Source organism: Lepisma saccharinum, chromosome 11 (assembly GCF_977018435.1).
Source record: "Lepisma saccharinum chromosome 11, izLepSacc3.1, whole genome shotgun sequence".
In the NCBI taxonomy this organism is placed as follows: domain Eukaryota; kingdom Metazoa; phylum Arthropoda; class Insecta; order Zygentoma; family Lepismatidae; genus Lepisma; species Lepisma saccharinum.
In genome coordinates this window covers 49,854,453-49,867,041 of record NC_139239.1, presented here as the reverse complement: position 1 = coordinate 49,867,041, position 12,589 = coordinate 49,854,453, and the positions used below count along the sequence as shown (strand labels likewise).

The 12,589-nt window shown below is 37.4% G+C and overlaps 1 protein-coding gene across 1 annotated transcript in view; it reads right to left on the bottom strand.

The window, feature by feature from the left end:
* LOC145994793 (ras-GEF domain-containing family member 1B) overlaps positions 1–12,589 on the bottom strand; it is an 802,930-nt gene that overhangs the window by 611,169 nt on the left and 179,172 nt on the right. Inside the window, exon 5 of the mRNA XM_083131080.1 lies at positions 1,835–1,928. Within this exon, the coding sequence (XP_082987206.1) occupies positions 1,835–1,928 (94 nt within the window). The remainder of the gene's footprint in view (positions 1–1,834; positions 1,929–12,589) is intronic.

The window sequence follows — 12,589 nt, the reverse complement described above, 5'->3', positions numbered from 1 at the left end:
TTAACTCACATTTATTACAGGCTGGGTGAACCCTAGAGCAATATTTCTAGAAAAATCCCCACCTGCAATCACTCAACCCTGGGAATCGAACATGGATCTCCCGAATGACAGTCAGACGCCCTGCCGATTGGACCAACGAGGTACCTTTCTGGCCAAATAAACAAATTTCGAGTAACGCATTAGTGAATCGCTTCGGAAACCGCTATCCGCCGAACGCGGCCTTCGTCTAGTCGCCGAAAGTGGCGATATGAAATCATCAGGCGCAAAACCAGAACTTCTAGTCTCATTCTGCCATCGCTAATTTCCAGCACTGGCTCGGATACGAAAGATGGTGAAATACAGGGTGTCTACACCGAAATGCCCTATTTTCAATTTGCTCCATATACAAAATTAAATTTAATTAATTAATTTTTTCACAAAAATAAGTTGTATGTCAAGTTAAGTTTTAAAAAAAAAATTACAACAACAAATCAAAACACTTCCACGTGAGCCCCTGCGGGGACAAGAAGAATGTCTAGTGTATATTCAGCTTCCATCCAGGTCCGCTGCAACATGTCCGGAGGGATGGTACCAATCACTTCCCCAATCCGAGTGCGGAGATCTTCAAGGTCCCGCACTGCAGTGGCGAACACCCTGTCCTTCACTTAGCCCCAGAGAAAAAAAATCTAATGGCGTGATGTCCGGAGAACGTGGAGGCCAATGCACGGGTTCATCTCGTCCAATCCAGCATCCTGGAAATGTTTCATTCAGAGTTTTCCGAACATCCAGCGACCAGTGAGGTGGAGCACCATCTTGCTGAAACCAAAGGTTTGGTTGCAGGTCTTCATCCTGGGGAAAACAAAACAACTCCAGCATGTCTAGGTACGTCGTTCCTGTGACAGTCTCCTCAGCAAAGAAGAACGGTCCAATGATCTTGTCGCACATGGGGCCACACCAAACGTCCACTTTCGGGCTATCTCGCACCTTTTCCCTGATACTGTGTGGATTCTCTAACCCCCAAGTTCTAACGTCATGCTTATTCACAGTACCAGAGACATGGAATGTGGCCTCATCAGAAAACATTACACTTTACAAGAAGGCAGGATTCCGGTCGATTGGGTTAAGCATGTCACATGCAAAGTCATATCGTCGTTGCTTGTCATCAGGCTTGATTGCCTGCAGAATCTGCACCTTGTATGCATACAGATGCAACCGCTTTCTGAGGACCTTATCAGCAGTTACACGTGAATTTCCCGTGAAGCCTGACGTATTGATTTGCGTGGACTTCACTGGAACGTTTGGCGGACATTCTCAACTTTTTCTTCGGGGACACGCCGACCCCCTCCATGCCGCTTCAGAATGCTGCCAGTGTCCAGAAACTGTCTGTGCCATGATTTTATCCTCTTGGCATCTGGTGCTGCTTTCTTGTAAACACAACGAAATTGCCTTTGCACCATCACAATGGATTTAAATTCCGCGTACCAAAGCACAGTTTGTGCCTTCTCCTGCACTGACGCAATTTTGGTTTCTATGGACAACTACACCAACACCAATGCACGCCACACGTTGACAAAATTTAGGCAGCAACTTTAAGTCCTTCTGCACCCAACGGACAAGTCAGACCCGAAACGAGAAAGATTTACTATTTTTAAACTGCCTCAAAAAATAGGACATTTCGGTGTAGACACCCTGTATAACATTACCCCCTACGCGAACTTTCTAGGCACGCCACTGGATGCAATCATCCCCTCATATTTTGTAATAGAGAAAAGCTGGAACTTCGTTTACACTTCCCTTGATCGTTACCCCAAGCTTCTACGGGAAGTATTACTGTCACAAGGAAAAGGTCGCTTACCTTCCCTAATCCCCTGGTGTTCGAGCAGCGAAGAACTCCTATGGCATGTTGGCGATATTCCTTGTCCAGCTGATCGTGTTGAGCCTGTATTCGTCTGAAAGAAAAAAGAAACAAGATTAACAGCAGCTCTTGGGTATACGCCTATGATAATCCTGGGTTCAATTTTAAACTATGTTAAGCATGGGTGCAGTCAGAAATTTTTGCGGTGGTGGTGTAGGGGGGGTCAATCAATTGGTCAAATTTAATAGTAAAATAATTGAACGGGCTCGGGTGTAAACCATGGTAAGTGACAAAATGCAGGTTTCGAGTTATTGAAAGTTGATGTTTCACAAAAAAACTGATTTACAAATTAAAATAAATTTCTAAATTATTTACAGCAAATAAAACGTGTATGTTTACTATCATACAAACATGATATTTTATCCGAATTATTCTTTTCGGTGGTGCTACAAGCGATTTGTTTGAGGGTTGTTCAAGGAATTGTTGTAGTTGCCATGCTTTACATTCAACGATATTATCAAAACGAGTGATCAGATACAGCTTTATTCAAGCTAACTTGTGATGTCAGTTCAATAATAATATTTTGACATTAGACTTTTTATAGCAACCATAACAATTTGTAACACAAAAATGAAAGCCTTTAATAATAATAATTTTATTCAATAAACAATAACCTGAGCTACTTGTTGAAAGAAGTTTTTGCTTTCCTATGGCTATGACTGAAATGAACACCATTAGAAAAGTAGATTTCATAGTTTTATTACGTTAGTATTCAAAAAAATAAGTTCTGAATGCTTGTGATTAAAAATAACTTCCTTATATCTATATGGAGATCAAAAATGTTTATATATGAGCGGTTTTTCAGCTTCACATATCTACTTCACACACACAGAGGCTATGAATGGACACTCACAAACATCCATGCCCAGGCCAAGATTTGAACTCGGAATCCCTGGCATTGTAGTAGCGCGATGGGTCTATGTAATTTGTTTCGAAAAACGATATTTTTTTTCGAGAAACGAAAAACAATTATTTTTTTAAAAAAAAGAAACTTTTCCTTCGAAAGACGATTTTTTTTTTCGAAAAACGAATTTTTATTCGAAAAACAAGAAAGCGAAAAACGAAAAAAAAATTCGATAAACTAAAAAAGATTTTTTCTCCGAAAAACCGAAAAATTTAATTTTCAAAAATCGAAAAACAATTTTTTCGAAAAGGCCATCACTAGTTTAAATCTCTATCTTCAAGATAACAATTACCGGCCCCCGTGGCGGATTGGTTAGGAAATCGTGCTACGACGCGAGGGGTCCCTGGTTCGAATCCCGGCCTGGGCATGGATGTTTTTGAGTGCTTATTCATCACTTTCATCATATCATCACTCATCTCCATCTTCGCAAATAAGCTAAAAGTGACACAAGACGCGAAGCAAAATAAAGCAAATAAATGTAGACACAATGATGACCTTGTAACTTTGTTGAATTTTTCTTTAACTTGACATGTTTGAAAATAATTATTTCAAATGTACACAGGGCTTAAGTTTTTATTAGTTTTCACTGATATTTAGCTCTTATTGATTAAAATAGTTATAATTTCGAACCAAAAAGAAGACATATTTGCAATATCAACAATAAAATAATTTGCTTTCATCAAAGTCACACGTATCATAAATTCGAAAGTTAATTAAATTACAAATACGTTATTAGGTCCAACTTTTAAAATGAGCATTACAGATTTATGAAAGAAATATTTAAAAAAAAACTAAACTGTTCCAAATAATTGATATGATTCAGATCAAATTACATATTCCTTAAGTGTAATATATTTTTGACGTTGCTTGTAAGGCATGGTATCTTAAAGTAGACTTAAATGCGCATACCCAATTAAAAATCAAATGAATTTCTATGTGACTACAGTTATTTTTATCTAGTAGAAGAAAAGTATGTGCTTCTCTACTAGATCGCAGTTCACATCCAGGTACGAGAGTAAAATTTAATTCGAAACTGCTATTATGAGCAATGCTGCACGTAAACAATGGTATCTACTGTAGATACCACGTTTTACATGAAATAGAATGTACGTGGCCATGCACAGATTTTGTCGCATTTTTAATTGGCAACCTCTTCATTCTCCTCATTCTTAGTCGGTGGTACATATTCCGGGTCATTATGGGAATCATATACTCCTTCTAACTCGTTCTCATCTTTGCTGTTGCCTCAATACTCGCGAACTTTCTGAGACACGTTGCAATTCATTAACAGCCGTTTCGCCGCCATCTTTGCTACTTACCGTACTTTACACGAAACAACTGGTAGACAACATAACTTTCAACACGTTTAGCTCTGTCATCTGTTGACGAAACGAAACACCGAGTACGATTCGACTCCATTTACGATGGACTACACGATGCACATTCTAACTCCAAAATGACCAAAATGTCACCATGTTTTACACCCGAACCCTTCAATTATTATCATGCTTGTGCTTATAATTATGAAGTAATAACTATTATAAATTCACAAAAATAAACGTGTTTGAAAATAATAATAATAATATATTTTGTTATTATATCCTCGGGGACGTGAGAAAGACAGAAATAGTGCTGTTGCAATTCCTGAAAATGATGCAAAAAAAAAACAAAATCATTCGAAAATAGTGTTATCCTAGTCCAGGAGAAGGCTTGAAGAATAAATGAACTCCTTCCCCATACACTTTGGCAATACCCTCCTCGAGCTTCTGCTCCCGCACAAAGCTTTCACAATGGCAAGAGCTGTCCTGTGGGGGTTCAACTGAGGGTCTGTATCAGGGTGGCCGATTCGCGGTTTCTTCTTCTCAGCAAAAGAGTTCGCCATATTACGGGCACAAATACATGACTTATTGTGTAGAATTTTTAGAAAAATAATGTGAAAATGTAAAGACATTGGTTATTGTTCATTCTCATGCTAACCCTGTATGTTAACTTGCCAAAAAAAATTTGCGAACTAGCCCTCCCCAAACTAGCGCCAAATTTCAGTTCCACGAGTGGCATCTTGTCGCCGTTTCGACATTGCAAATTGCTCATTTCCACGAGTGGCGCCGTCCCGGTATTGCAAATCGATCACTTCCACGAGTGTGTGTATGTGTGTGTGTGTTAGAGAGTGAGTGAGTGAGTGTGTGTGTGTGTGTGTGTGTGTGTGTGTGTGTGTGTGTGTGTGTGTGTTTGTTTGTTTGTTTGTTTGTTTTTTTATATTGTGTAGTAGTTGTGGTGTGTGTGTTTATATTGTGTTATAGTTGTGATGTGTTTGTGTGTGTCTTGTGTAGTAGTTGTGATGTGTTTGTGTGTGTCTTGTGTAGTAGTTGTGATGTGTTTGTGTGTGTCTTGTGTAGTAGTTATGCTGTCTAATGTGTTTGTGTTCGTCTTGTGTAGTAATTGTGCTGTCTAATATGTTTGTGTTTGTCTTGTGTAGTAGTTCCTCCATTCATATCGGGGGTTAGGCGTAGAGCTAACAACTCTGCACTGTAAAAAGACATGTCAAGAAACAGAAATATAAGGCCATGGATGTTCCCAAGGTAAAATATTCCGGAGGTAAAATAGTCCCCCGTTCGGATCTCCGGGTGGGGACTACTTTGGGAGGTCCCTGGACTAAGGATAAGATCTACGTTAGGAATAAGGATATTAAATTAGGCACCTGGAATGTTCTGAGCCTTTACCGGCCTGGGGCATTTCAGTGTACAGTTAATGAGATAGTGAAGTATAAATTAGATGTAGTAGCTGTCCAGGAAGTTAGGTGGCCAGGAGAAGGGAATTGTAAAACTAAAAATTATACTTTTTTCTATGGTGGTACTGAAAATCATAATTTTGGAACAGGCTTTTTCATAAATAATAGAATTATCTCGGCTCTTAAAACAATAGAATTTATTAATGATAGGATATCATATGCAGTTTTACAGGGTAGGTGGTGTAAAATTATTTTAATAAACATACATGCACCAACGGAAGATAAAGATGATAATACTAAAGATGATTTTTATACAGAGTTAGAACAGGTCTTTGATAAATTTTCTCAGTATGATATGAAAATTCTGTTAGGTGACTGTAATGCACAGATTGGCAAAGAAGAGACATTTAAACCCACGATTGGTAAAGAAAGTCTTCATGAATTAAGTAATGATAATGGTATAAGATTGATTACTTTTGCAACCTCAAAGAATTTAATTGTGAAAAGTACCACTTTTAAACATAAAGATATCCATAAATATACCTGGTCTTCTCCAGATGGTAAAACTCATAATCAGATAGACCATATTCTCATTGATAAGAGAAGGCATACTAGTATAATTGACGTTCGTACACATAGAGGTGCTGACTGTGCCAGTGACCATTATTTAGTAATTGCTAAATTAAGAGAAAGACTCTCAGTGATAAATCATAAGCAACAAAATCTAAAAGTTATAAAATTTGATACAGGAAAGTTTGCTGATGAAAGAATTAAGAAAGATTACCAAATTAAACTGTCAAATAGATTTGATGTTTTGCAGGATTTAAATGATGATGAAAATATAAATGAAACAGACGTAAATAAGAATTGGGAGCACATACGTAATGCAATAGAATCAGCAGCTAAAGAAAGTATAGGATACCATAAACCGAGAAAAAGTAAGCCATGGTTTGATAATGAATGTCATAATCTAATAGAAATAAGAAATCAGGCTAGACTTAGGTGGTTAAATAACTCGGATGATACAAATCTAAGCAATTATAATACAATAAAGCGAGAAGTTAACCGCACGTTTAGAAGTAAAAAAAGAGATTACTTGAAAAGCAAAATTAACGAAATTGAAACAAACAGCAAAAATAAAAATATCAGAGATTTATATAAAGGTGTAAATGAATTTAGAAAGGGGTGGCAACCTAAAGTAAACTTGATAAAAGATAAAGACGGTGATTTTCTAGCTGACCCAAGCGATATTCTAAATAGATGGAAGAACTACTTTAATGACCTTTTAAATGTCCATGTAGGAGATAAATCAGAAGTGAATGAAGTACACACAGCAGAACCTTTAGTTCCAGAACCTAACTTGACTGAAGTTAAAGATGCTATTAAAAGGCTTAAGAATAACAAAGCACCTGGCATTGATTTAATACCAGCTGAGTTAATTAAATATGGTGGAAATTCATTAATATGTCAAATTCATAAATTAATTTGTTTAATATGGAATAAAGAAGAAATCCCTCAACAGTGGAAAGAATCCATAATTGTTCCTGTGTTTAAAAAAGGTGATAAAATGAACTGCAATAATTACCGTGGAATTTCTCTACTCTCAACAACATACAAAATATTGTCTAACATTCTTTTAACAAGACTAACCCCATATGCTAATGAAATTATAGGTGATTATCAATGTGGATTTAAACGTAACAGATCAACTACAGATCAAATTTTTCACATCAGACAGACACTTGAAAAAAGTGGGAATATAATCAAAATGTCCATCAGCTATTCATTGATTTCAAAAAAGCATATGATTCGGCCAAAAGAGATAAATTATATAATATATTAGTAGAGTTTGGAATACCTAAGAAGCTTGTTAGTATGATAAAAATATGCACCAGTGAAACAGAAAGTAAAATTCGTGTGGGTAATAATATGTCTGACAAATTTATAATTCATGATGGGTTAAAACAAGGAGATGCATTATCTCCATTGCTCTTTAATTTTGCCTTAGAATATGCTGTTCGGAAGGTAAAATAAACTAAAGAAGGACTAAAATTAAATGGTGTGACTCAGTTGTTAGCATATGCAGATGATGTAGACTTACTGGGGGATGATGTGAATACAATTAAGAATAATGCTAAAATATTTTTCAAAACTGCTAAAGAGATAGGTTTGGAAGTTAACAAAGAGAAAACTAAATATATGCTTACAGGGCGAAACCAAGTGTTAGGTAATAATCAAAATCTAATTATTGATAACAACTCGTTTGAACCAGTTTCCAAATTCAAATACTTAGGAGTAATATTAACAAATGAAAATTATATTAAAGAGGAAATAAAAAGTAGGCTTAATTCAGGAAATGCATGTTACTTCTCTCTTCATAAACTTTTGTCTTCTCGTTTAATATCTAAGAAACTAAAAGTTAAAATATACAAAACAGTAATTTTGCCTGTAGTATTATACGGGTGTGAAACTTGGTCCCTTACATTAAAAGAGGAACATAAATTGAGAGTATTTGAAAATAAGATTCTTAGGAAAATATTTGGACCTAAAAGGGATGAGGAGACAGGTGAGTGGAGAAGGTTACATAATTTAGAACTACATAATTTGTATTCATGTCCAGATATTATTAGAATAATTAAATCAAGAAGACTTAGGTGGGCAGGCCATGTGGCACGAATGGGAGAGGAAAGAGGAGTTTACAGGATTCTTGTTGGGAAACCAGATGGTAAGAGACCTGTAGGAAGGCCAAGACGAAGATGGAGGGACAACGTTGAGATGGACCTAAAGGAAATCGGTAGGGATGGAAAAGAGTATATAGATCTTGCTCAAGATAGGGACAGATGGAAGGCCTGTGTTGCTGCAGCCATGAACCTTCGGGTTTAAGAAGGCTAGAGAGTTAGTTAGTTAGTTAGTTATCCTCGGGGACGTTTTCTACTCTATCCACCAGATGATGGATAAAATGCTAATAATGTGTGGGTACAAGCCGTCACTGACTTCAGTCGAGTGCATCTCGACAAAGAAATACTGACTTGTATTATATGATGCACTTTTGTGATACCTTTACGATGTACAAAAATGCATAGAACTGTAAACCTGGTTCTTCCCAGAGGCCATAACACACATTTTAGTGCATCAATCTATGCGTTTCTGGTGCATTTAGTTTTCTGTACGTAGTTGTGTAATTTTTATTGTGCGTGACTGTACGTCCTGCATGGATGCAAAGCTGTGGTTGCCAAACCGTTGATCGCAAGTTACCTCCAGCTCAAGGAGATGTTTTCAGTGGCTCGTGAATGGTTGTCTACACGCTGCAGCTGCTGGCAGCGATCTTCAGGAGAATACTCTTCAGCGTTGTTCTTTTCATACACCTTACACTTTACAATTTAAACAAAAGCAACATGTAACAAATTCAATTGAACGAAACACTGCAGAAAAAATATATTACGTTCTCACCAATATTGCAAAAAATGCAACACGTCAGATATGGGGAAACACACGACTCTATTTTTAACTACATATCTCCTCAACCCCTGACACGAAACAAAAAAACATTCTCTAGAGAAAATCATGATCTAATAATTTGATCCAGTGACTTTAGGACGTAAATTCCATAGTTTGCTACATATTTGCTGTTATTTGTGTCGGAAAACAACTTTTACGCTAATTCTAAAAAGTAAAGAAAATATTTCGATTAAGATTTATGGTAGATCTATCAAACAAAAATCATAATTTACAACATTTTCTGCTCTTTCCTTTCGGTTATCTTGACTTTTTGTGTACAATGCACAGTTTGAGAAAATTTTTATAATTTTTCAAGGTACATTTTTGGCGCCATTTTTTCAAGATGGCGGCGAGCCTACAGGTCAGAGGTGATAGACTCTTTAAATTCGGATTACTTGCATTCTTTACAGTTGGTTTCATTTCTATTGCAATAAGATCCTCAGATGGCCAAAAAATTCAATAACTTTCCTATACTACTTATTGCATCTCAACCATAGGCAGCGGACCAACACTGTAAAAAGTTGAATGGAGACTGCCAATATCCGCTGCCAATCAAACTACCGCCAAATATCGGGTGTCCCACTTAAAAGTGGTACGACTCACTGACTGCTTTTCATACTAGTTGAATTGTTTTTTCATATGTAAATACTGCAGAGTTTCAAGACATCATCATATAATTACATTTTCACATCTTATGTTAGGTTAGGTACACTTACTGTGTAAAACTGTAAAACTGTCTGGTTTATAACAAATGCTGAAAGTGCCATCCACCAGCATCCAGGCATCGCTGCGCTCGCAGTACAATGTTCTGAGAAACACGTCGTAATTCTTCAGGGGAGATGTTATTTATCTCGTTTGTGATGTTCTCTTTCAGTTGGTCTATCGTATGAGGGTTATTAGCGTACACTTTTCCTTTCAGATCTCCCCATAAATAAAAATCACAAGATGTTAAGTCCGGCGATCGCGGAGGCCAAAGCTTTTTTGATGACAAGCCTGTTTTCGGGAAACACTTCACTTATACGGGTCATACTCTGGTTGGAGGTGTGGGCAGTGGCACCATCTTGTTGAAAGACGCCGTGTCTTTTTTCATTTTCTGTTAACTGTGCATAGAACGACTCAAATATCTGCAGATATCTTTCGCTGTTGATAGTCTCTTCAAAGAAAATTGGTCCGATAATGCGTGTTCCCGACACTGCACACCAAACGCCTATCTTCTCTGGGTGAAGAGGTTCCTCATGCACGACGTGTGGGTTATCCTGTGACCAAAATCTACAATTCTGTGAGTTGATGTAACCAGAAAGATGAAACCAAGCTTCATCTGTCATGAAGAAGAGCATAGGATCCAAGTAACCATCAGGAATCGAATATAACATCCAGTTGCAATAAGTAACTCGTTTAGCTTTGTCTGGTTCTTTCAATTCATGCACTACGGTCACACGAAATGGTCGGAAATGGAGCTCTTTTAGTACACGATGGCATGTTGTGCGGGATACACCAACTTGTTGAGATAATCTTCGTATCGATTTCTTGGGGCTTCTCAATATGTTACTGCGAATTCTGTCCATTACCACCGGGGTCTTCACGGTGGGACGCTTCTTCTTCAAAACATTCCTAACGGATCCTGTAGTCCTCCATTTGTTATACATCTTTTGAATTGCATTGGTTCTGGGAGGCTTCATACCGACGTATTTCGCCACAAACATTTCTTTAGTCTCTTTAATGGACCCTGTCTTTATGTAAAATTCAACAATATCTATCCGGTGTTCAATTGCAAACTGCACCATTTCTCCGCAAACTTTTGCACAACAATCTCCGCAAACAATCATTTTTAAACTGTCGAACGCAACTCAACAATATTCAACAATTACGTGTGACTTCAAGTAATGCGATATTTCAGTGTAGGCAACTACATTAATCTGATTCCACCCATTTATTTGTGAACGCCAGAATGAATGTTAGGCGTACCACTTTTAAGTGGGACACCCAGTATTATCTTACGATGCACGCAACTGTAATTTATAATCATTATCTTCAATATCTTTATGCATGATAAAATAGTTAAATTTAAATAAAAAAAGGTTGCGTTCCGTTTTCGTAAATTAACAGACACGCTGTTAAATTTAAACGGTAGAGTATTGTTAATTTTTACGGTAACCGTGTAGTCAGTATTTGAAGAAGCAATCATAACAATAAACCTTCAGTATTCTACAATCATTCTGTCTTATGTAAAAATAACACATGGTTTGGTACAAATAATCGAAACTACGTACTGTCTGGCTGCCTTAGCTGAGACCATGGACGGAAGTGCGCATGCGCCTACCGGACGTGTTCGGTGGCTAAATAGGGGTGACGGCAATTGGGCAGGAAGCGGGTTCCTTGAAAATTGTCTGCTGTGGAAACAACAATGAAGTTTTAACGTAGTAACATCGCCGCCAAAATACATAGAGATCTTTACGAATTGTGTAAGGATTCAGAACGAAATTAAAGCCATCCATTTCGTACTATATCAGCAAACAGAACATAGCTATCAGGAAAGTATCCATCACGTCACATTAGTAGCTTTATTTTAGATCATTCAATTACATTGATCTCCTTAGTAAGTATTATAATTAGTACAAATATACACAACACTCATCACGATAGTATTCACTAAAAATAGTATTATTGTATGTGGTATTATAAATATAAATGTAGTAACTGAATGGTTTGGAACATTTTCAAGTGTAACTAGGGTGCTTTGTAAAATGTACAACAGAGGTCAAAACTTCCAAATTTCCGTTATTCTACTTCGAAACGGTTTCTTGCGAATTGTAAGAGCCATCACAAATCATAAACACAACACAGAAAGCGGTAATAAACACAACAAGCGAAATATCACAGGGTAGTTTAGCGAGTGCTTCTCCCTGCTTCCCCTCTTGAGTTTGGAATCGTCCTTTCCAGGTAGTTTCGTCTTCCTTGGCCGGACTGTACACACACCTTCGGGAAGGACTCTCTAGAGCTGCCAAATGTTGCTCAAGATAGTATAAATTAACTAGATTGATATATCTGCTTTCGAGACAATGATCGACCTTAAGACATTTGTCGATATCCAAGCAACAAGTAAATTTATCTACGAGTAAAATTAAATATGACGGAAACAGTGTACAATAAACAAGAAATAGTTACAAAATATTCAGTTCAACTTGCTCGTTTGTCATGTAATTTGAAGTGTAACAAGTGGCTCTATCTCTAGGGAAGTTTGGCGATCTCCTAATTCCATTGAGGACTAGCACTACACATGGTGTTCGAAAAGTTATCATACCCCTAATTTAAGTCACATATACTTTGTTCCACGAGTTTGTGGAGCAAGCGAAGGAAAATAAGTCCTTTGTGTAAATAGTGAGCCGACAGGACTCGACCAAGGAACACTTGAGAGGAAAAGGAATTGAACGGAGGGGTCAACGCGACTGCAGCTACTAGCCGTTCCCAGCAGCACGCACTGCTTTGCTTAGCCCACTCGCTTCCTCCCCATATCTACGGTTATTCTACATATTATATAGTTAGAGCTTAGAGGCATCCATACAGA